The following is a 22,306-nucleotide window of genomic DNA, read 5'->3' on the forward strand; positions in this document are numbered from 1 at the left end:
GCAATCGGGCCCTCCCTGGGGTCTCTCCTCCAGCCTGAGAAGATACTGTAATGTCTAAGTCCAACGGATAGCCAAGGGAACCTGCAGGTGCAGAGACAGTGGCAGTCCCAGTGGAAGAGAGAATATGGATCCCATCTTGGCACTTGGGCTTTGCCCTGCCTCAGTTTCCCTTCTGCAAAGGGGGGCTGGTCAATTATCACCAGATACCTGTGGAAGGTGGTCCTCATTCGGCGCCTAGTCAGGTGCCCAGCTGACTCGGCAAAGGGAGTCATCCTCAAAACAGAAACTGGCAACAGTGGCTGCCTGTTCTTGTAAATAAAGTTTTATTGGGGCTAGGGCCAGAATTAAGGTGAAACCAGTAAGGCAGCGTGATGTAAAGGCAGAGTCAGAGCCTGCATTTTTGGTGTTTAGTTCATCCTGCGCTTTTTGCATTAGTTTAGATTCTCTACACTATTGTATTCGAATCTTGTGTACCTTAATCACTGATATTTGTGGCCCTTTTCAAATTTTGAACAGAACTGAGGGTCTCGTTCACCTCACCCTAGAACTGGTCTTGTTGTGCGCCCTGGGCACATCAACTAACTTCTCTGAGCCTCAGTTTCCTTCTCTGCAAAATGGGGACGCTAACGGTCCCTTATTCCCAGGAGGATTCATTGAAAAATGGTTTCATCTTGGCTGGGGGGTAAGGGTGGGGCCTGGAAGGGCGGGTCTGGCCCATCCAATGGAGGCGGGGCCCTTCCAGGAGGGCTCCCAGGGAGGGGCGGGGCCAGGACACGTCAGCTGACCGGCTTGACCAATGGCGCGGGGTGGCGGGGCTTGGCAGGCTGGGGCGGGGCCGGGGGCGGGCCAGGCGGCGCGGACTAGCGGGCCATGGACGAGCCGAGCCTCCTGCGGCGCCGAGGGCTCCAGGTGAGGCCCCTGCGTGGGCGGGCGGAGGGCGCGGCCGAGTGCACCTGGCTTGGGTGCCAGGGGCGAGGTTTCGGCGTCCGGGGAAACTGAGGCGGAGAGCGGGGCGCGCGCTCCGATCGCTCCTTCTGCCCGCTTTTCAAAGTGCTTTTCGCCTGATGGGAAGGGGATATATACTCCGTTTGGTTTGACAGATGGAGAAACTGAGGCTCCAAGCGCTAGCGTGGGAGACGGGGGCTGAGGGTTGGGCCCCTTCCCACCAGCTGCTCTAATAATATGAGCAACAGCAGCCTTTGAGCGCTCACCATATGGTCCTCGTCGTGTTAATCTTTTTACTAGTGATATATTCTTATTAATTAATGTGGATCATTACCTGCCTCGTGCCTTCGCTGCGCCACCGCGCCCCAGCCTCAGCTCACCCCTAAGGTGAGCCAAGGAGGTTGGGGCTGTCCGGGCGCCCATTTGTCAGACAGGGAAACTGAGGCTCGGGTCTGGAAAAGTCACAAACTCGAGGTCGCCCGACAGAGGTTCAATCCGGCAGCCTTAACTGGCTCTCTGTTGCGGAAAGCACTGCAAACTGGCTTGCGGGGGGCCGGGCGGGCGGGGGGGAGGGGTGTCGAGGGCAGGAGACACTTTTGCTTATCCGGATCTCAGTTTCCCCATTGGCTGTAAGGGCCCTCCTTTTCTGACCTCTGGCCCTGAGTTTGTGCGTGAGAGAGTTCGAACCCACGCAGGGGCCACGGGACCCCGATGGGCGACTCCTTTGACTTTTCTGGGCCTCAGTTTCCCCATCTCTGTGCAAAGGGAATTAAGATGATCTAGCCGAGGCGTAGACCACACCCTTAAGGAGCCACCAGGTTGCCTGTCGGGAACCTGGGATTCATCATTTACCCAACAAACATTTCTTGAGTGCCTGCTGGAGAGGCGGCGGGGTGTTCACCCTCTGAAACCGCTCTCCTGGGTCTCCTAGCCTGTTGGGGGGTATGGACGCCAGAGCAGCAGTGACCCCAGGGAGTTGTCAGCTGCAGTGTGGGACGCTCAGGCACTCTTGGAGAAGGCGCCTGACCCAAGCGTTGCTGGGTGGTCTTGGAGCAGAGGAAGCAGCGCGGGTGGCAGGGCAGGGGCGGGGGGGTGCGGGGGGGGGGGGGAGGGGGAAAAAAGAGGGTCGGGGGGAAGCTAGAACCTTGGAAGGACGGGGGGGGGGTGGGGTCCGGGAGGGCAGGGGCAGAGATGAAAGGCAGAAGCGCCCCCACCCCCAGGCGTGGCGGGGGCGGGGGCCGCAAGGGGAAAGTCCGAGGCCAGAGGCAACAGTGAGGGGCCTGGGCGTAGGGGAGGGGGCGGTGAGCGGTGGGGTGTTGTGGGGGGACAGGCCCCGCCCCGAGCCCCAGTTAGACGCGAGCCCCGCCCGCGGCCTCTTAAAATAGAGAAACTGCCTTCGGGTAGGCGAATGGGGGCGCTGCTGACGTCAAGAAGTGGGGGCCTGTTTCATGGGGAAGAGGCACCCGCTCCCTGATGACGAGTCCCATGCTACAAAAGGGGAAACTGAGGCTCAGAGAAGCCTAGCCCCTGCCCAGGTGTCACAGCACGTAGGTGACAGAGTCAGGCTTCGAACCCAGGCAGGTCTGGCTCGCCCTCTTGCTCTGTGGGGGCAGAGGGACAAGTAGAGATTGCCCAGATGAGTGAGGGAATTCTGGGTGGAGGGCACAGCACATGCAAAGGCCCAGAAGCATGTAACTATATATGTTGCGTGGGGAAACTAGGACCCTCTGCTTCAGGGCGTTCCAGTGCCGATTTTGAAGAGGTTAGATTTTCTCCCTAAGGTGATTGGGAGCTATGGAAAGTGCCGGTGGAAGGGAGGAACACTATCAGACCTGAAGGCTTTGAAAGACTCCTCTGGAGCAGGTGGGGGCCACAGAGGGGGCCAGAGGCCAGGAAAGCCCAGTGTTGGGCTCAGCACGGAGTGCGGAGCCTGCTTGGGATTCTCTCTCTCCCTCTCTGTCTCCCCCTCTCCCCCCACCCTGAAAATAAATAAATAAACATTTTTAAAAACTTTAAAAAAATAATAATAGTAGAAATATAAATCATGTCTCACAGTAAGGGGCACCCACAAACGCGAAGCACCGTGTGTGCATTTAATTCTCCTAACAGCACAAGAGGTCAGTGCTATTATTAGCCTCATTTTTTCGGAGAGGGAGACTGAGGATCAGAGAGGGAAATTAAGAGATTTGGAATGCTAACCAGTCTGGCTTCTGAGGATGCAAAAACGTGGAGGGCCTGGGTTTGGAGCATAAGCTACCCGGTACCTTAACTCGGAGCTTTGTTAATGAGCCCAGGAGCACCCCCAGCCAAGCAGGTAGCAGCCTCCTGGTCAGAGCCAATCAGATACTCTGGAGGCTGACTCTTCCAAAGGTCAAAGAGTCGATTCATAAAAGCTTGAGGAAGTGGAGGGGACTCAAGTCAGTTGCGGACTGGCTAGTACAGACCATATCCGTGGGAAGGCTGGCTAATCTGACGGGGGCAGTGTGCTGGGAGGTGGTAAGCAGGAACTGGTCTGGCCCTTGGACCCCCAGTTTGCGCTGGGTCAGAGGAAGAGCTGGGCACTGGGCCTTCCCGCTTTGGGTTAAGCTCAGTCTTCTGTGCAGCATTTATGGGTGCCGGTTAACGTGAGCTCTACTCCTCGCATTGTTATTGCTACGACTACTATTCTTATTATTCTATCGTTATTATTTTTTTTTAATTTTTTTTAACGTTTATTTATTTTGGAGACAGAGAGAGACAGAGCATGAACGGGGGAGGGTCAGAGAGAGAGGGAGACACAGAATCCGAAACAGGCTCCAGGCTCTGAGCCATCAGCCCAGAGCCCGACGCGGGGCTCGAACCCACGAACCGTGAGATCATGACCTGAGTCAAAGTCGGACATTCAACTGCCTGAGCCACCCAGGCGCCCCTCTATCATTATTTTTTTTATCATCTCCCACTTGGGCCTTTGCTTCACAAGCCATGCTTCTTTTTTTTTTTTTTTTTTTTTTTTAAGTTTTTATTTATTTCTTTAGAGAGAGAGAGAATCCCAAGCAGGTTCCACACTGTCAGCAACAGAGCCCGACTCGGGGCTCGAACTCATGAACCGTGAGATCATGACCTGAGCCGAAATCGAGAGCCGGATGCTTAACCGACTGAACCACCCAGGCGCCCCACGAACCACAGACTTTTCAAACACCAGATCTCCAAATCCAGGGGCAGTGAAGGTGGCCAGAGCTTGTATCTATCTGAACTTTGTCTCTGCTGCTGCTGGAGGCATTCCCTGGAAGGTCCATCCTGCATCCTCGTGGCCCAGTTCAGCTTACTCTTCTCCTCCAAAAAGCCCTCAGGCTGGTGCTCTGTGGTCCCTGCTGACTTCTCTCTCCCTTCACTGCAGTTGCCAACTTCCCGTGGGGCTTGGTGCCAGCCGGCCTGAGTCCTACCCCCACCGCACAGATTCCCACCAGCCTGACCACCCCCCGGCCCAGGAAGCCTCTTGGCTCCCCCCACCTCCAGCCCCTTCTCTCCCCCTGGGTCTCCCCAGTGCCTCCAGTTGTGGGGGTGTCCATGCCCCGGGGGGTTCCTCAGGATGGAGCTGAGGCTTCTGGCTGGGAGGCAGCATTGCCCAGCCCAGCCAAGAACCGAAGAGGTTGCCGTAAATATTATCTTTAAAGGGCAGTTCCAAGGGATCGGGCCCCCACCTACTCTGGTCTATGCGGGAGTCACTCCTTGAGAACAGCCGGCAAAGAGGGGGCTGAAGGCGGAAGCAGATGGCTCTGGGAGCAGAGGGTCCGGGGGCGGTGCCGGGAGAATTCCATGTGGTCCCAGCTTTCCACAGAGCCTTTGCAGGGGGCTGCCGACCTTCCCTCGCTTCTCTCTGCCACTTGACATCTTTTTGTATTTTGGAAGCAAATTAAAATTTGTGGTTAAATTGGTGGTTATTATTAACCTCACAAAATCATTGTCTTGGCACTGATTTATCGAAGCCTCCCCAGTGCCGGGCTCTTAGCTTGTTTCTTGATTCCTCCCAGGACCCTATGGAACCGGGAGGCTTTCCAAATGAAGAAACTGATGTGAAATTGTTTGGCGGGGGTCACACAGCTCAGATGATGGGGAGCCAGACTGGGAACCCAGGACGGCCAGGGCTTTGGAAGGAAATGGTTGGGATGGAGGAGGGGGTGCCAGAGCAAGTAAGTCCTGGGTTCAGATGCCAGCTCCTCGCTGTTTCACGGGTTAGAGGAGAGGGGTAAGCTGGCATAAGACCCCATAACAATTGGAGGGGGCAGCAGGAGGCCTTAATGGTGGTGGTGGTTCCTATGACTGTGATCAATTGCCCTGAACGATAGTGAGCTCTCCATTCCCAGAGGTATTCAGGCAGACAGAAACACCACGGGATGGCAGGTCAGCCTCTTCCCGCCTTGAACCGCCCGGTTTTGTGGGCTCAGGGTAGCTGGGGTCAGGCCTCGGGGTGACACCCCTCCTCTTGGACCCTCCTCTTCCCCTGCTGGGGGACCCAGCCAACCTCTCCCAGCCCCGGCCTGCACCGGGCAGCTTCCAGCCCCCTTGAATTGGCTGTGGGGGCTGATGACGTCAGTGGTTGCCATGGTGAACGCCCCGCTCTGGATGTGGGCAGTCCGGAGAGCCCACCTAGGTAAAAATAGTCATGTGTCTGTCCTCCACAGGACCGCCCTGGCGTGTGTGTTGGGGGGCGGGGGGGAGCAGGGGGGGGTGGGGATGTCCAGAGACCTGGATTCCCTTCCTTCTCCTTGCCAAGAGACATGGGCAGCTGGCTTCCCTCTGCGCCTCAGTTTCCCAGCCTGAAAAACGGCCCTTGCTCCTGGTCTGTATGTATTAGGTGGCTCGGTAAAATTTATCGGGTATTACGATAGTCCACCTAGGCCCTTGCTGAGCTCAACAGTAACACAACGCACAACAGCCACGATAATAATGGCTGATCATCACTACCCTGGGACCCTCCTGATGTTACCCTCCACCTTATAGGTGGGAAAATCAAAGCACGAATTGCACAAGTTACTTGCTCAAGGTCCCACAGCCAGGCAAGAACAGATAATAAATAGATCTGGACCCAGGTCTGAGTATCCCTAGATTCTAAACTTGCGTGACATGGCCTTTTGAGAATTCAGGAACCTTCTTGGGTGAGCTACATTTGAGGATGGACTCCGGGGTCACTGTGACCCCCAACTGCACGGCTTTTTGCCCTGCATATGGCGAGGGCACCCAGGGTTGGTGCAGTCAGCTTGCTGAGCACTAAAAGGGTCTTCAAAAGGGAGTCACTGATTAGTGCCCCCACCCCCCGTCGGTTCCCAAGACACAAATCCACATAAGCTTTGCAGAAGTGACTTTCAGATCTGGGAGGGGGCAGAGTGAGGACGAGTCAAGAATCTCCCTTTCCTCGAACAATTGTTACTATTTAGCCACTATTGACATCCTTCTTTACAAATATAACTAATTTGTTATTTAAAATAATGAAGTTATGGGGCGCCTGGGTGGCTCAGTCGGTTAAGCGTTCGACTCTTGATTTCAGCTCAGGTCATGATCTCGATGTTCTCGTGAGTTCGAGCCCCGCATCGGGTTCTGCGCTGACAGTGCTGAGCCTGCGTGGGATTCTCTCTCTCTCCTCTCTCTCTGTCTCCTCTCTCTGTCTCTCTGCCCCTCCCCCACTCTGGCTCCCTCTCTCTCTCAAAATAAATAAATACACTTTAAAATCAAATAAAATAATGAAGTTATTTTTAGTACAAGGAGGGTTTGAGCTAGGCAGGGAGGTGATTGGGAGTCTGGAGGGCTTTCAGGAGGAAGGGGTGCCTGAGCTGAGGGATGATGTGCAATTGACTAGCACCAGAGGGGAAGGAAGGCAGTCTTGGCAGAAGACACAGCTGGTGCAAAGGCTCTGAGGCAGGGCAGAACCCAGAATATGGGGCAGCAGAAAGGAGGCATCGGCTGGAGCTGGGTGAGCGAGGGGCCACCTTCGGGGTGAGGTGGGTGGAGGGCCGGGGATGTGAAGGGCCTGTCTCCTTGGGAATGACCCCTGTTTCCTCTCATTTCAGAAGGAGCTGAGCCTGCCACGCCGGGGACGTGGGTGAGTTCACCTAAGGCCAGTGGGCTGGGCTGGACCCAACGGTCCTGGGCACAGAGATTTCAGCGGCAGCCTCCAGACTGTGAATTTATTTGATAATTACAACAAAGCTGCTCACCTTGATCCTTTCCCCCAGTGTTTGCAAAGTGTTTTGGAAGTGCTTCATTTGGCCCGCACAAGCTGGGGGCCCACGCCAGTTTGCAAATGTGGAGGTTGAAGCGCTGTAGGGTTGCACAGCTGGGACAAGGGCATCCAGGTTGGAAAAGGAACCCTTGTCTAGCATCTAGAGTCCAAATCAGAGGATTCCAGCCAAGTATCCTGGAGCCGGCTTGCATGTCTCCCATGACGGGGAGCTCACTGTCAGGGAACACAGGTAGAAAATTGTATCCTTCAGGGTCACATTAGCATTTTTCTGTAGGCTGGCATTTTCGGATCCCAGAGCTCACAGACCGTTTTGTGTGGTGTCTTTGCTGGTTTACAGACGGGAAAGCACAGCCCAGGACAGGGAGGGTTTTGCCTTGTGCTAGCGGTCCGGAGGTGTGTGAGTGTAGACACCCGCTCTTTGGGGGTGGTGTTTGCCTGAGGGATGGGAACTCTCTTGCCCGGCAGTGAAATTACCCACTTAACAAACTTTTTTGGGGTGCCTACTGTGTATCAGGCCCTGTTCCAGGCATGGGGGGGGGGGACACAGAGACAAATCGATGCTGGACCCTGCCCATGGAGCTCACACTCTCTTGGGGAGAGTTATGGTGAAGAGATGTACTGCAGGGGAGAAATTAAACAGAGGAGCTGTGGGGGAGGGGGGGATGGGATTTAGCCCTGTTGGAGAAGGTAACATTTGAGCCTAGATCTAGAAGAGGAAGAAGAGGCAAGAGGGAAAGTCTGAGGGGAAGAGCATCCCAGTTAGAGGGAACAGCATGGGCAAAGGTCCTGGGGTGCAAACCAGCTTGGCATTGAAAGAACATCATGGAGACGGCAGTAGCTGGAGTGAAGAGAGCACAGGGGAGGTGAAGGGAGAGGGGAGGGAGGTCCTGGGGTTTGGATGAGAGTTTGAAATCTGATGGTGGGGATGGGGTCAGACTGGCCCCCGAGCCCTGACCACACGTTCTTGATGGACTGGGGATGTGCAGCTGGTGGGGAGGAGCCTGAGGGGCCCGTAGGGGCGGGGCTCCGGCATTGACCCGAAGGCGGGCACTGTCCCTGGCCTTTGCCCAGGCTCGCGGCGGGGTGGTGGACCGGAATCAGTCAGAACCACGGAGGACAAAGTCCTGGGCCACGGGGCAGAACGAGGACAAAGACTCCCTGAGAGCTGTCTGCTTTCTGCTACCTACCGCGTTCTTGACCGGGTCTAAGTGGGGTGTCGAGGGGGGGCCATAGCCAGACACAACCCCGGAGTCTTGGGAACTGGGCTGGGCAAAAGGGAGGGTGGGACTCGGGGCGCCATGGGTTCTTGTGTAGGGACGGCTCCGCCGAAGAGGGGCCCATGGGACCGAACTGGGATGTGGGTGAGGGGGACGACGCTCCAGACAGGGACCCCAGCGAAGCAAAGGCCTGGAGGCGTGGACCGGCCTCTGATGTGCGTGGGGATGCTGAGACCCGCCGCGAGGGGCTGTGCTGAGCGGCAGGCGGTGGGGGAATAGGGGCAGGACGCGCTCAGATCCGGGGTCCCAGAGACAACCCCCTCCCACCCCCGCACCTCCCGGGGAGGGGTGGGGCGAGGGCAGAGACCCGGCCGGGAAGGGGTGGGGCCAGGCGATGGAGCAATAATGCCAATCGAGGAGGCAGTGACCGCCCTTCCTTTTCGGCCGCGCAGCCCTGGGGCTCGAGACCCGGCAGCCTCGGTGTCCCTCTCTCCGGGAGGGGGTGGCACCTGCCACTCCAGCCTCCCGCAGCCCGACTTTTCCTGCTGGGCTGGGCCTGCGCGCAGGTGCGGGGCCCGAGCCCCGCCCCGAGGAGGAGAGAGCCCGCCCCCCGCGCCCCCGGCGGCCCGGCCTCCGCGCCGCCGCGTCCGTCGCGCCCGCCAGGCGTGCTGTCCCCACGTCCGCGTCTGTGGGTCTGTCCGATCGCGCCACCATCAGGGGTTGGGGGGGCCACAAAGAGGGCTTTGGCACCCAGCCGCGTAGACGCAACCCCGGCCTCAGCATGAAGTCTCGCAGGGACAAGCTTCACATCCCGGCGCTGACCCTCGAGTGAGTGCTTGGCGAAGAAGGGGGGAAATGGGGAGGGAGGAAGAGAGGCAGACAGACAACCGCCCTTCCCCCCGCGTCTCTTTTTAAGTCGCCCAGAGTCAGACCGCCGCCTCCGGGGAGCCCTCCCGGGTCATCGGTCATCGGTCAGGCCCCACCCCCGCGGCCTTGGCGAGACCCAGAATCCCGGGCCTTGGGGGCTCCTTCTCCCTAAAGGAACCTAAGTCCTGGTCCGAATTCGGATTCGGCCACACGCAGGGGCCACCACCAGGTTCACCGTCCCCGGCCTCTTTCTTTACAGTCTGTCTCCGAGCAGCCAGAGCCCATCTTTGCTGAGCCCCAGCAGCCCCTGCAGCCCTTGCAGCCCCTCACTGGGCCTGCATCCCTGGAGGTAAGTGACAGCACTCGGGGGGCGGGGCTCGGACATTGCCCTGGCACCCCAGAACCTTGGAAGCCACCCAGACCCAGCTTCCTCACCAAGGTACTGTGGGCCGGTGACATCACCTCTCTGGGCCTCAGTTTACCCCTCCATAAAATGAAACTACTATCCACATTAGGGCCTGGATGGGGGAAATTCCATTTTCAACCATAGCCAACAGGTCCTCCATCCGACAGGTGGCCAAGGTGAGGCTAGAACTTGAGCTGTGGCCCAAGGACATCCCTGGGACAGATGCTGGGTTCCCAGCCTGCTCTGGGCCCTCCCTGCTGAATCAGCCTTGCCTTCCAGCCTGTGACCTCCAGGACCCTCCCCACACCCAGCTCAGCTGGCCAGAAAGCTCCTCCCTCTGAATGTAGACACACACACACACACACACACACACACACACACACACACACAAAGCTGAGAGTTCACCCTTAGAGCCCCACACACTGTCCCAGGCAAAGTGGCGTCAGGAGGAAAGAACCAGCTTGACTGAGTGCCAGCTCTGTACCAAATACCTTCTGTTTCCTGCACAAGCCGAGAGGGAGGCGCCCTTCCTGTCCCCATTTCTCAGCCGAGGAAACTGAGGCTGAGAGGAGACGCCACTTCTCCTGGTTCAAGCATCAGGGCCAGCTTGGCTACCAGAGTCTGTTGAGGGTTTGAGGCAGCCTCTGTGACTGGTGCGTCTCAGGGTCTTGCCCCCTCTATAGGAGGGAAGATCAGGGTTGTCGTGGGCTCTTCGCACGGCTTGGGAAAAGTTCAGGGAGGTGACAGATGTGTGAGTCAGTCATGTCTGGAATTCAGTGGCCCATCAATCATTTATACCTCAGTATGAATGAACTGATTAGATTCTTTCCATAGACCTTTCGTGGGGAGAAGAGAGAACAATTTGGAGCCCTCACTGGGTGCTGGGCAACAGACAGTTCCCTTCATTAAGTAGGTACCTACTGTGAGCCAGATGCTAAGGGCATAGCTGTGAACAAGATTAACGTAATCCTTCCCTCATGGGTCTCTCAGTCACATCTCTGGAGGTGGGCAGTGAACAAGTGAGGAGACAAACAAGAGCCATTCGGACGGTGACCCCTTGGGGGAGGTGGTGTTTTAGCCAAGGTCTAGGCAGAGCTAGGGGAAGAGAAGTACCAGGCAATGGGAACTGTACGTGCCAAGGTCCTGAGGCAGGACCAAGAATTGAAAAGCTTCTGTGGCTGCCTTGGGGGAAGAAAGGTCTGCCGAGGACAAGTGATAGGAAGGGAGGTGGCCAGGATAACATCTGGGTAGAAAATGGTGGGGCCTAGACCAGGTCGGGGTATCCAGTGGGGACTGCTGTACCCCCCACTTAGGGGAGGAGGAAACCCAGGACATCAGAGTATGTTGTGCAGAGGTACCCTGGGAAAGAGTGGCAGGCCAAATCTGACACCGACCGCTTGGCCTCAACCACCAAGTGAACAACAGCTGAGCCAGTTTTATCAGGAGCAAATGGAGGCAGAGAGTTTGGGGCTCTGAGCAGAAAAGCCTCCTCACCCGCCACCAGAGGGCAGCAGAGCCCCATCACCTTGGGCCAGGCAAGAAAATGGGTCCCTGCCTCCCCTGCTCCAAGTACCCTAGGAATAAGCCCACGTTTGTTCTCTCAGCCTCCAAGTCCCCATGAGTCTGGCCCCTGCCACCTCTTGTCTCCCTGTCACCTATCTCCCTACCTGGCTCACCATACTCTAGCCATGAGGCTTCCTGGGCTGCCAGAATATAAGCTGGTCCAGCCTCAGGGCCTTTGCATTTGCTACTCCTCTGCCCAGAGCTCCATTTCCTCCTTTCTTTGTTTGTCACGTCTCTATCAAGCCCTCAGATAGGAAGCTTTTTCTGAACACAGCCCCCATTCAGGGCCTCCCAAGCCCCAGATACATCCATTATGCCTGTCCATTTCCCTCATTGAGACTGCATTATGGGTGTGATTTCCATGTTTTCTTGTGTGATTCTTAGGTTATTTTTCTCACCCAGAGGTTTGGGAGCCCCTTGAGGGCCAGAGCTGGATCTGGCCTCTCTATTCTAGGGCGGGGCCTGGTATACAGCAGGTGCTCAGTTAATGCTTATGGCATGGACAAATGGGAAGGAGGTGGGAGGGCTCTGCCTGTGGTGGTGAGCAGGAGGTAATCGAAGAAGGTCATGAACTCAAGGTCGTGAATTCGGCCCTCATGGACAAGGGGGCAATAAAAAGCACCGTCAGAAGAATGTTCCCTCTGGGGCCTTGAATGTCAGGGACAGGAAGAATTTGTATTTTTCTATCCAGGGAACTAAGAACCATACAGCGTATAGAGCTGGGAGGGGTGTGGACAGTGCATGGGCAGGTGGGAAGGGCTGGGGTGGTCAGACCACGGAGGGGTTGAGGGTAGGGTTCTGTACGCTCACTGGGGCTTTGCCATTTACATAGTCACTTAGCGCAAGCAGAGGGAGGCAGAACCCGAGTTACGGACAGGGTTAGGCTCTGAGACCTAGGAGAGGGATTCACCCAGAAGTGTGGTTTTGCTGTAAAAGCACTGAGGAGCCACAGAGGGTGGGTGAGTTGGGGAGGGACGTGATCTGGTGGGCAGGGGGCTGACGCCAGACATCGGTCAGACATTAGTCAGCCTTTCACGGGAGGCCTTTGCCACGGCCACAGGCATTCTGGATTGTCAGCTGCAGCATTGTTCTGCAGAGGAGGAAACTGAGGCCAGATGGGCGTGGGAGAAGTGGCTGCTGGGGATGCCAGCACAGTGGGAGTAATGGGGGGCACGGAAGCACTATAGGGTGCCACCACAGCTGGGATTGACGGGTAATTCCTTTACTAACTGTGCAGAAGCACACATGGTGGGGAGGGTTTGTGGGCACAGTATGTCAGCATATGGTGACTTGGGTCCCCAGACCTGTGGGATCTTGTATGCCCCCACGCAGGAAGCTCTGTCCCTGGCCTGTGGCTCACGCTGGATATCTCAGGGTCATAAGCGACCACCTCCCTCTTTACGTCCACATCTGGCCCCTCAGCAGGGCCCGTGCACTGGCCTCAAACCAGGTCTGGAATTTACCCACTTTTCCCCACAGCCTCACCCTGGCCCGGGCCTCAGTGTCGTCCTCCCAGACCCTGTTACAGCCTCTCACTAGCCTTCTGCCACCTGCATTTCTGCCCCTGACAGCTCCTGTTCCCCATGGAAGACGGGGGGGGGGGGGGGGGGGGAATTGAAAAAAAATTCAGACCACCCCCCCCCCCCCCCCACCCCCCCCCCCGGCCCCCCCCTCCCCCCCCCCCCTCCCCCCCCCCCCCCCGCCCGGCGGGGGGGGGGGGGGGGGGGGGGGGGGGGGGGGGGGGCGGAATTGACAAACAATTCAGACCATGCCCCTTCCCTGCTCACACATCCTCCATGGCTCCCCATTGCTTCTCCCGCTACAACTGCACTCTTCCTGCAACGTTTACATGTTAAGTCCTGCTGGCCTCTTCCCCTCAGTCTGGTCTCAGGGCTTTTGCACAAGTTGTGCCCTCTGTTGGGAACACTTCCCATGGCTGGCCCCTCTTCCTTCTCGCCATAGACAGGCAAAGCATGTCAGATGCCCTGATTTCCGTTTGCGCAACACGTCCTTTCTGCCAGTCCAGTGCTGAGAGATGCCGGGGCCTCAGGGAGCCCAAGCCCGAGAAGACAGAGCCAGACAGACGAGAAAAGGTTTCCTGGAAGAGGGGACGCTGGATTTTGCCAGGCAGGAAGGACATTCCAAGAAGTGGAGCCACCGTGGGCACGGTAGCATGAGCCAGGCCAGGCCCTCGGATAGGTCTCAAGTGCCACACTCAGAAGGGGTTCGCGCGGCGGGGAGAGGGGGAAAAGGAGACGTGAACAGATTGACGTTTTGAGGGAAGGGGGCTACGTTCCACCGCCTCACCTAACGGGCGCCAACGCCCCGCCCCCGCCGCCCGCGGCCCTGGCAACGCCCCGCCCCTCCGCCCGCGGCCCTGGCAACGCCCAGCCCACTAAGCCGGCACGCGGGTCCGCCAGCCTCGCTTCCGCGTCGCTCGCTCCGCCCCGCGAGGCCCCGCCCCCGCGAGGCCCCGCCCCCGCGCTCGCCTGGGCGGGTTCCCGGCCGCGTTCCGGGGCGCGCGCTTCCTCCTCGCCCCCTAACCCCAGCCCCGCGGCGCGCACCCCCTACCCCGCTCCGCGGGGCTCCTGGGGCCAATCCCGCCGCGGAGGTTCGTGCCCCGCCGCCGCCGCCGCTGCGCCCCCGCGCCTCCCGGGTCTCGGGCGGCGGCGGCGGCACAAAGAGAAGCAGCATGTCCGACCCCAGCTACTGGACGGCGGTGGCTGCGCCAGGCCACCGGAGCCGCCTTGCCAAGGGCGCGCTGCTGCAGCGCTCCAAGAGGTAGGGGGCACCGTGCGGGCAAAGGCGCGGCGGCCGGCCAAGCAAACACGAGTTGCCAGAAGTATATCCCGGCGGCGTGGCGTGGGCCACTGTGTGCGGCGGTAGGGGGCAGGGGGGGACGCTTTGGGATCGAGGTATCCTCTAGGACCCCAGATACCCTCGTTTCGCCCGTCGTTACCCCGGAGTGGGGTGTCTGCCCGCTGGGGTCATAGTTAAGGTGGTAACACAGGCAGAAGGGACTTGGGACCGAGTCAGGATTCGAACCCGGGTCTCTAGGCCTGGGAGACCTGGGGAGGAGCTTCTTGGAAAAACTGAGGCTACTCTGGCCCCGGGGCTCAGTTAGCGGAAATATTGTTTCAGAAGCAGATATTTACCGCACGAGGCTGGCATGCAGGTGGTGTGTCAGGAGCCGGGTCACGGGGGTAAAATACTGGGTTTAGCCTCCAGCGAAGCCTGGCTTCTCTTGGAGTCTGTTTCCTCTTCTGAAAAGAAAAGGCCAGGTAAGGGCTGTGGACTTTACGGGACTCGGGTTCAAATTCCTGCCCAGCCACTGCCTGGCTGTGTGACCTTAGGCAGTTCCTTAACCTCTCTGTTCTTAGATGTTTCACTGGTGCTGGGTTGGGGCGTTCCTAGAGGGCTAGGCACTGAGACCAGCTGCTGAAGGACCTGGAATGCTAGGTTCAGGGCTTAGACGCTTCTCCCAGATCCTGTGGAGCTACAGAGGGCTTATGGGCACCTTAGGGATCGGGTACAGGAAACTGGCTTCAGGCCAGCGTTTTCTGTCGTATCCTCACTCTGTGTTGTCCCACTTGGGTGTTTATTGAATGGCTAGGCAGAGCTTCTCAGCGTCCTGGGCCTTCTCCAGAGAGGGCTGAGCAAATAGCCGACACTAGACAGTTGCTCGGGAAGTGCACAAATGATGCCCGGTTCCCCTTTGAGACCTCAAATATGGCTGTGTTTTCTTTTCAAGAAGGCCCCGCCTGAGAGCGAGAGGGAGGTGGCCAAGTGTTTTTTCCAAAGGCAGCTGTTAGTGATAAATGATGCATTGGGGTGCAGCATGGAGCTGAGGACCCAGATGAGGGCTGGGAGAGGATGTGGGACTGGGGGGGGGGGGGTTTGTGGGGGGGGGTGTGGGGGGGGGGGTTGTTGGCAGGAAGTCTTGCAGGAACCTGTGGGTTTCACTTTTGCTTCTGTACATCAGACTACAGGACAGTTCCTTGCGGCTGTTGACATCCGTGGCCTCAGTTTCCTAGGCTGGGAAGTGGGTGCAACTGGTGTCTCTCACCTCCGGGTTTGTTGGGATTGGCAAAGGGTGACTTAATTCACCGGGGAGGCATTGCCTGCCCTCCCACTGCGTGCACTAGACCCTGCAGGAGTTGTAGGGAGAAAGATGACCATATACGTGCCCACGGCCATCGACCCAGTGCTGGGCCCAGAGCTGAACACTGTGTACGTAGTTCATCAGATCTTCCCAGCACCTTGCAGGGTGTACAGATGGGGAAACAAGCTCAGAAGGGCAGGTGCACATGGTGTCGTCGACAGGCTGGATCCCTCCTCCCTGCCTGTCTTGTTGCCTGGGTCGGCGGCTGACCCTGCTCTCCCATGTCTTAGCCTGCTCTGTGCCTTCTGCCTGGGACACCATTCCTGGCCCTGTAAGGCCCTGAGGTTTCTCTCTCCCTCCCTGCGCCACTGAGCTGCGTTGGCGGCTCAGAGTATGTGGGCTGCTGCACTTGTCGAGCAAGCAGAGCCGTTGCTGGGCGACTGCACCGGGGAAGGTGGGGAGACGGTTCGCTCTCAATTTCCCTCTGCCAGGGCGGGGGCCGGGGCCGGGGCACAGGTGGGAGAGGCTGGGCAAGCGTGGGAGTGGCCTGGGCCAGGGGGGTCTGGAAGCCAGAAGACAACGGGGATGGAGGGAGGGAAACGTGTGGGCAAAAGTTGGGTAGGACAGGGAGGACAGGACCTAATGTGCGAGATGCTGATTTTCGGGGTTTTATAAGGATCGGACTGGCATTTTGGGGGGATCGTGGGGAGGAAGATCGCCAAGAGATTGGGGCAGCGAGCCTGAGAAGGGGTGCGTGGAATGGAATGGGAACCTGCCTCAGTTCACCAGTGAGCTCCGGGGTCCTCTGCACTCTCTGCCTTATTTGCCAGTGCTCCCGGCCGGGGCATGGCGTCAGCGAAGGAGTGGGGGTGGGGTGGTGAACACAGAAGCGTGAGAAGGCTCACGGGGGGGGCTCCTGGCCATGTGCAGTGTCCCCCAGGAGTCTGGAAGTGTTTCATGCCACCACTGATAATAATAAGAGTTTTAAGAGTAGGAAACATTTGTCAAAAATGACTACCCCAGACCTCAAAGGCCGAGCTAAGGGCCATGCAGGAGTCCAACCGGGGGCAGAGTGGCAGTGGTCACACCTAGCTTCCCGTCCTGCCCCGGAGCTGGCCATATGTGCGCTCTGGCTTGGGCACGCGGTCCTCTGAGCCCTGAGGCCTGGGCCAGCGCCTGACCTTGTCCCCACCTCCCTGACAGCTGCCGCAGTGGGAACCGCAAAAGCCTGGTGGTAGGAACGCCCTCCCCAACCCTCTCCCGGCCCCTGTCTCCGCTCTCAGTTCCAACAGGTGAGTGTGGGAGCAAGCCTGCAGGGGCGGTGTCCCGTCTCTGCCCCCTCTGCCTCAGTTTCCCCTGCCTGCTTCTTCCTCAGCAGGCAACAGCCCCCTGGATAGTCCTCGGAACTTCTCCGCTGCGTCGGCCGTGAACTTCCCCTTTGCCCGAAGGTGAGTGGTCACTGGCTTTGAGGGATGACCTCAGCACAACTGGTGAGGGGACAGGCAGCGGCATGCTCTTGGTGGTTGGCCCTGCCTCTTCATTCGCCTTTTCCCCTCCCCTGTCCCCTGCCCTGTGACGGTCTCTACCCCTGGCTTCTGCCCCCGGCAAACGCGCGGCCTTCTGCAGCCACGTCCCGCGCATGGACAGGTAATTTCAGGGAGCCCTTGGGGAGGAGGAGGGCACACCATCCAGGCTAAAATCACTAATTCACTAAAAATCATTAATTTACTTAGTCAGAGTTGACGTTGGACCAAGCATTTAAATGTTACTCGTTCACTCATTAACATTTATCGAGCACCCGTTACATGCCGTACCCTGTGCCGGGGGCCGAGGAAGGGGAGGCTGGACTTCGACCCTTGGGGAGTCCTCAGTCTCAAGGGGATGACTGGCATGTATCCCAGCAACTGCAACTCACAGAGGTCAGAGCTTCGATGTGGGAGGCACTGGCAGCTGGGTCAGGGAGGGCTTCCTGGAGGAGGTGTCGGAAGGGCAAGGAGAAAACACACAGTGGATTTGTTCACCTTGAACCTCTGTTCTCCGCCTTTTCGGAAGATCCTTCCTCCAACAGGGCCAGCACCTGCCAGCCACGGTCTCCATCCTTAGTCCCCACAAACCACGGGGGCCATGCCTTCTTTCCAACTCTTCTGGTTCTCCCCTCTAGGGCTGACGGCAGAAGATGGTCCCTTGCATCTCTCCCATCTTCTGGCTATGGAACCAACACACCCAGCTCCACCGTCTCGGTACCCACAGTCCCACCTTGGCCAGCAGACAGGCGGGTGCGAGGTGGGGCGGGACACGTCTTTGGTTTTTATCAAGGTGTCGGATAGTTGTCCAGTCAACAAACGTCCTGGCTGCCCCCTCTGTGCCCCATTCCGGGCAACGTATGGGTCCCTGAAAAGACCCAGCCTCGGTCCCAAGGAGTCCCCGTTCTGGAGGACACAGACATCCCCATCCTGTGGGGTTAGGGCCTGGCCAGAGGGAGTCTTAGGGTTGCTTAGGGAGCAGGCGGCGAGGCTTGCTGGAGGAGGGGGCGTCAGAGCTGGGGTTTTGAAGGATGCGTAGAAGTCAGGCAGGAGACTGTTAGCATCTAATGACCAGCAGGCAGCCTAGGCCTTGAGGGGTAATGCTGGGGTTCTGGCTTTGGCGCTGACTGTGAACTCGTGGCCCTGATACCCCCTCCTGCCAGTCGAGCTCATCCTCCCGGGAGCGCCTCCACCAGCTTCCTTTCCAGCCGACACCGGATGAACTATGCTTCCTGTCCAAGCATTTCCGCAGCTCAGAGAGCGTGGCTGACGAGGAGGGCGGCCACCGCTCACCCCACCTTCGTCCCCGTTCCCGCAGCCTCAGGTGGGCCTTGACCTCTAACCTCAGCCCCTCCCCGGGCTGCCTTTGGGGCCCACGTTGTGGCCCCTCCTCCACCTCTGGCCCTGACCCTGTCCAAGCCTGGCCTCTGATCCTCGACCCTCCCCTGGACTGGATTTCTGGTCCCACGTCACAAGCTGACTGTCCCCCGCCTGCCCCTTCCCCTTCAGCCCAGGACGCACAACAGGGAACTTCGACAATGAAATCGTCATGATGAATCATGTGTACCGGGAGAGGTTCCCCAAGGTGGGCAGCGCCCGGTGGCTGCACCGGCCCTAACTCCCCTCCATGTTGTTGTCCCTCCTTGGCACCCTGTCTTCTTGGCTGTATCCCCCCCATCTCTCCATTTCTGTCTGTCCCTATCTCTCTGTCTCAAAGCGCCCCCCTCCAACCCAGGCATATTGCTTCTTCCCCCCCCAGTTCTCTGGCCCCGTCGTCCCCATCATCACATTCTCCCCCACAACTGCCCGTCTTGCCCCCACCTGTGTGTATTGCCCCCCCAGCCCCGTCCAGTGACCAGGTTGTCCCATCCGCCCTGCCCAGGCCACGGCACAGATGGAAGGCCGCCTGGAAGAATTCCTTGCTGCTTTTGCACCCGGCGCCCGGCTGGCCCTGGCCGATGGCGTCCTGGGCTTCATCCACCACCAGATCGTTGAGCTGGCCCGCGACTGCCTGGCCAAGTCTGGAGAGGCCCTCGTCACCTCCCGCTACTTCATGGAGATGCAGGAGAAGCTGGAGAGGCTGCTACAAGATGTGTGTTTTTGGGGGGGGGGGTGTGGGTGTGGGGGTCCCCGGGGAGGGCAGGGCCAAGGGCCTGCAGGCGACGCCATCGCCCGCCTCTCCCTAGGCCCACGAGCGCTCCGACAGTGAGGAGGTCGGCTTCATTGTCCAGCTTGTCCGGAAGCTGCTCATCATCATCTCGAGGCCGGCGAGGCTCCTTGAGTGCCTGGTGAGTCTCTGCACCCAGCCAGGTGTGGGGCCCAGTGGTTGAGACTAGGCCGCTAGAACCGTCCTGCTGAGATACAAGAGACAGGCCCATCGGGTGGAGTTTGGAGAGGAGCACGGGGTGCCTCCCGGCTGGGCTGGGCTAGGCTCTTTTCCCCGGGGAAGTGCCAGGAGCTGAGATCTGGAGGGGAGAGTTAAAGCTGCTTCAGACGGAGGGGACGGCACGGGCCGAGGCCTGGAGGTGGCCGCAAGCCCCGGCTTACCAGCCCCTCTGCCACCCCCAGGAGTTTGACCCTGAGGAGTTTTACCACCTGCTGGAGGCTGCCGAGGGCCAGGCCCGAGAGGGCCAGGGCATCAAGACGGACCTGCCTCAGTACATCATTGGGCAGCTGGGCCTGGCTAAGGACCCCCTCGAGGGTAAGCTGACGGGAGTAGGGTGGAAAGAGGAAACCCAGGAGAGGCCGGGGCAGAGCTGTGATTCAAACCCAGAGCCGTCGACTCCACAGCTGCCGTGATGTTCCTTTGTCTCTCTGTGGCTCTGCCCTCAGCCACCTGTGGGGCCCACTGTGGGAAAATGCCTGGGGTTCCTGGGTCAGCCAGCTGTAAGTGGGACCTCTGACCTGCCAAGGGGTGGCTCCGAGAGGAGCCACCACTCCTCCCACGAGTCCCCAAAGTACTTTCCTGATTTCATCATCTGACCGTGGCCCAGGAGACGGACTTAGAGTCGGACAGGACAACCAACCCGTGGGCTTGACCAAGCTGGTCAAGAACTCCCCCCAGACAGCAGAGTCAGGAGAACTGAGACGTGGGACCCGGGGAGCGTCGAACTTGGACCTGACCTGGTCCAGGTGCGGCCATGGGAGGCTCTGGGGAGAGGTTGATGTGTAAGCGAGTCCTGGCGGATGGAGAGGTGACCAGGTACAGATCTGGGGAAGAGAGGGGGTGGACCGGGCGGCGGGGGAGGGTGAAAGCAAAGGCCCTGAGGTGAGCGGGATGAACAGTGAGGGGGGAAGCGACTGGAGCTGAGGAAGAAGCAAATATGGGAGAAGGTGGTGGGGTCAGCAGGGCTTTGCCACAGTGGCTGGTGTCTGCCCAGCATCACTGCTCTGTTATCCCTGGGACTGGGCTGCCGTTGTCCCCCTTTTAAGGCTGAGGCTCCAGGCAGATGAGGTCGAGCAGGGATTCAGACCTCGGCGGGCCCCAGGCCAGACCGCTTGTCGACTGGCTGTGTGGCCCCGGCTGTGCCTGGCTGTCCAATGAAGGCAGGTGGTGCCGTGGGCAGCCCCGGGGTCAGAGGAAGCAGAAAGTGGCCGGGCAGTTGGCAGCTGAGACTGTGGGGCAGGTCATCTATCCAGTGTCCCCGGCGGGGAACCTACTGAGTAAAAGAGGCTGTATTCAAACCCAGACCTCCCTCACCCGTGAGACCCCATTGTCCCATCCCAGCCTTGCTCCATGACCGTGAGACACTGTCACGATTCAGTGCCATCATCACGGCTCATGTGCACCAGCCGCTCACTCGGGGCCGCCCCTCTGCCAAAGCCCTAGGGCCAGAAAACGGCGTGGGTGGGGGGCTCCCTCTGGGCCACACCCTCAGCTGAGGAGGATGTTAGGAGCCCAGACCCAGAGGGCCCATGTCACAGCCTGCGTTAACGGGCCCAAGGCTCGGAGCCAGGATGATGGCTGTGCCATTCAGAGGCTGGGCTTCCCACCGGTCCTTCTGGAAAGTTCCTCAGTCGTTGCTTACTCTAGCCTGGGTTTGGCCAAGACCTGGACGTAGTAGGGGCTTGATGATGCATGCAGTGATGGTATCGTGGGAGCCGGTCAGGGAGGCACTACGTCCCCAGGATGAGCCCTGGAGGCCTTGGGAAATCTCTGGGCGATCGAGGCACAGGCACGGAGGCATCATTTGAGGCTCCTCCCTTGTCTCACAGAAATGGTGCCTCTGAGTCACCTTGAAGAGGGAGGACAGCCTCCAGCACCTGAGTCCCCGGAGGTAAGTCACAGAGCTTTGACGCCCCCACCTGTCGGGTTCTTTTCAAGGTAGATCAGGCAGCCGTGGGAGGGGCTGGGTGTGCTGACGTGTTGCACGTAGTAGGTGCTTAGTAAATGCCTGTGACTTGAGGGAGAAGATAGAGGCGAGTGCCCTGCCCTGGCGGTTGGACAGGGCAAGGCTGGAGGGGATACTGGAAAGGGGCGTTTTGGAAGATGTCTAGGAGTTTTCTGGAAGGAGGACGTGGCTCCAGCCAAAGCTCAGAAACTCAGAAGCTGAGTTTGAGAAGTCTGGAAGGAGAAGGTAGCATCAGATGTCGGGACCAGTGGCTGGGACTTGAAGGCAGGAAGAGCCCGGCCTGCTCTGAGGTGGGGCAGGACCCTGACCCTTCTTTGCCCCCTAGAGCCGTGCCCTGGTCGGCCCATCACGGAGGAAGCCGTGTGAGAATGACTTCGAGACCATCAAACTCATTAGCAACGGGGCCTACGGGTAAGTCCTTGGGTCCCCCATGGACTGATTTCTCAGCCGCCCACAGGGATGCCTGAGGTCCAGCGGCCCCTGATTGTGCAGTCCGGGAAGCTGAGGCCTGAAGAGGGCAGTAGAGACACAGTACAGCCAGGCCAGGGTCTCAGACAAGCTCCGCCACCGTCTAGGCCATTACCTGCCCCAGGTGTAGGGAGTTCTAGGTATACAAGGAAAAAGATGGCCCCGTGGTGGCGGTAGTGAGCAGTGAGCGTCATTTTAGTGCCACTTTGACAGGTCCGCGTGGGGCTGGGGTGGGAGGGGGAGTCCTTCACAGGATAAGACTATCCAGAAGGGGCTTGTGCGTCCGGGTGATTTGGCACAGCAGCACTGCCAGGAGTCTGGGTCAGGGAGCTCCCAAGAGGGAGCAGTGGCTTGGGGTCTTTTTAGCCCCAGGGTTCGTCTTCCGGATGGCTAGTAAATTTGGGGTCGTTTCACTACGGATGCAAAGCTGGCAAGCTCTCGACGGTTAAAAATCTGCTCCTTTGGGCCCTATTTAAAGCAATTTGAGTTTGGTGCCAGGGGGCTTTTGACCGCAGGGGTCTCAGTCCGCCGCGAAGAAATAAGCCAAGGGCCATCTCTGTCATATCGATGTGACACCAAGAAAGGCAGCTTAAACCCGTAGGGTGGCTGCTTTTGGACAGGGGCCAGGTAAGGAGAAAGGGTGTCC

At 58.8% G+C, this 22,306-nt stretch overlaps 1 protein-coding gene across 23 annotated transcripts in view; it reads left to right on the forward strand.

Moving 5' to 3' along the window:
• The first annotated feature begins 834 nt into the window (after positions 1-834).
• MAST3 (microtubule associated serine/threonine kinase 3) overlaps positions 835-22,306 on the forward strand; it is a 36,090-nt gene continuing 14,618 nt past the window's right edge. For 2 of the 23 annotated variants that reach the window (XM_049640238.1, XM_049640239.1), the window contains exons 1-13: positions 835-909; positions 6,990-7,021; positions 16,521-16,609; positions 16,693-16,765; positions 16,944-16,964; positions 17,479-17,557; positions 18,004-18,164; positions 18,350-18,425; positions 18,723-18,932; positions 19,027-19,128; positions 19,409-19,541; positions 21,056-21,117; positions 21,518-21,603. In XM_049640238.1, the coding sequence (XP_049496195.1) occupies positions 871-909; positions 6,990-7,021; positions 16,521-16,609; positions 16,693-16,765; positions 16,944-16,964; positions 17,479-17,557; positions 18,004-18,164; positions 18,350-18,425; positions 18,723-18,932; positions 19,027-19,128; positions 19,409-19,541; positions 21,056-21,117; positions 21,518-21,603 (1,163 nt within the window). In that variant the 5' untranslated portion in view covers positions 835-870. Of the gene's footprint in view, positions 910-6,989; positions 7,022-8,244; positions 9,208-9,505; positions 9,596-12,936; positions 13,997-16,520; positions 16,610-16,692; positions 17,558-18,003; positions 18,165-18,349; positions 18,426-18,722; positions 18,933-19,026; positions 19,129-19,408; positions 19,542-21,055; positions 21,118-21,517; positions 21,604-22,306 lie in introns of those variants that run through there. The other 21 variants (XM_049640227.1, XM_049640229.1, XM_049640230.1 and 18 more) reach the window with 13 other exon arrangements.

This window comes from Panthera uncia, chromosome A2, assembly GCF_023721935.1.
Source record: "Panthera uncia isolate 11264 chromosome A2, Puncia_PCG_1.0, whole genome shotgun sequence".
In the NCBI taxonomy this organism is placed as follows: Eukaryota; Metazoa; Chordata; class Mammalia; order Carnivora; family Felidae; genus Panthera; species Panthera uncia.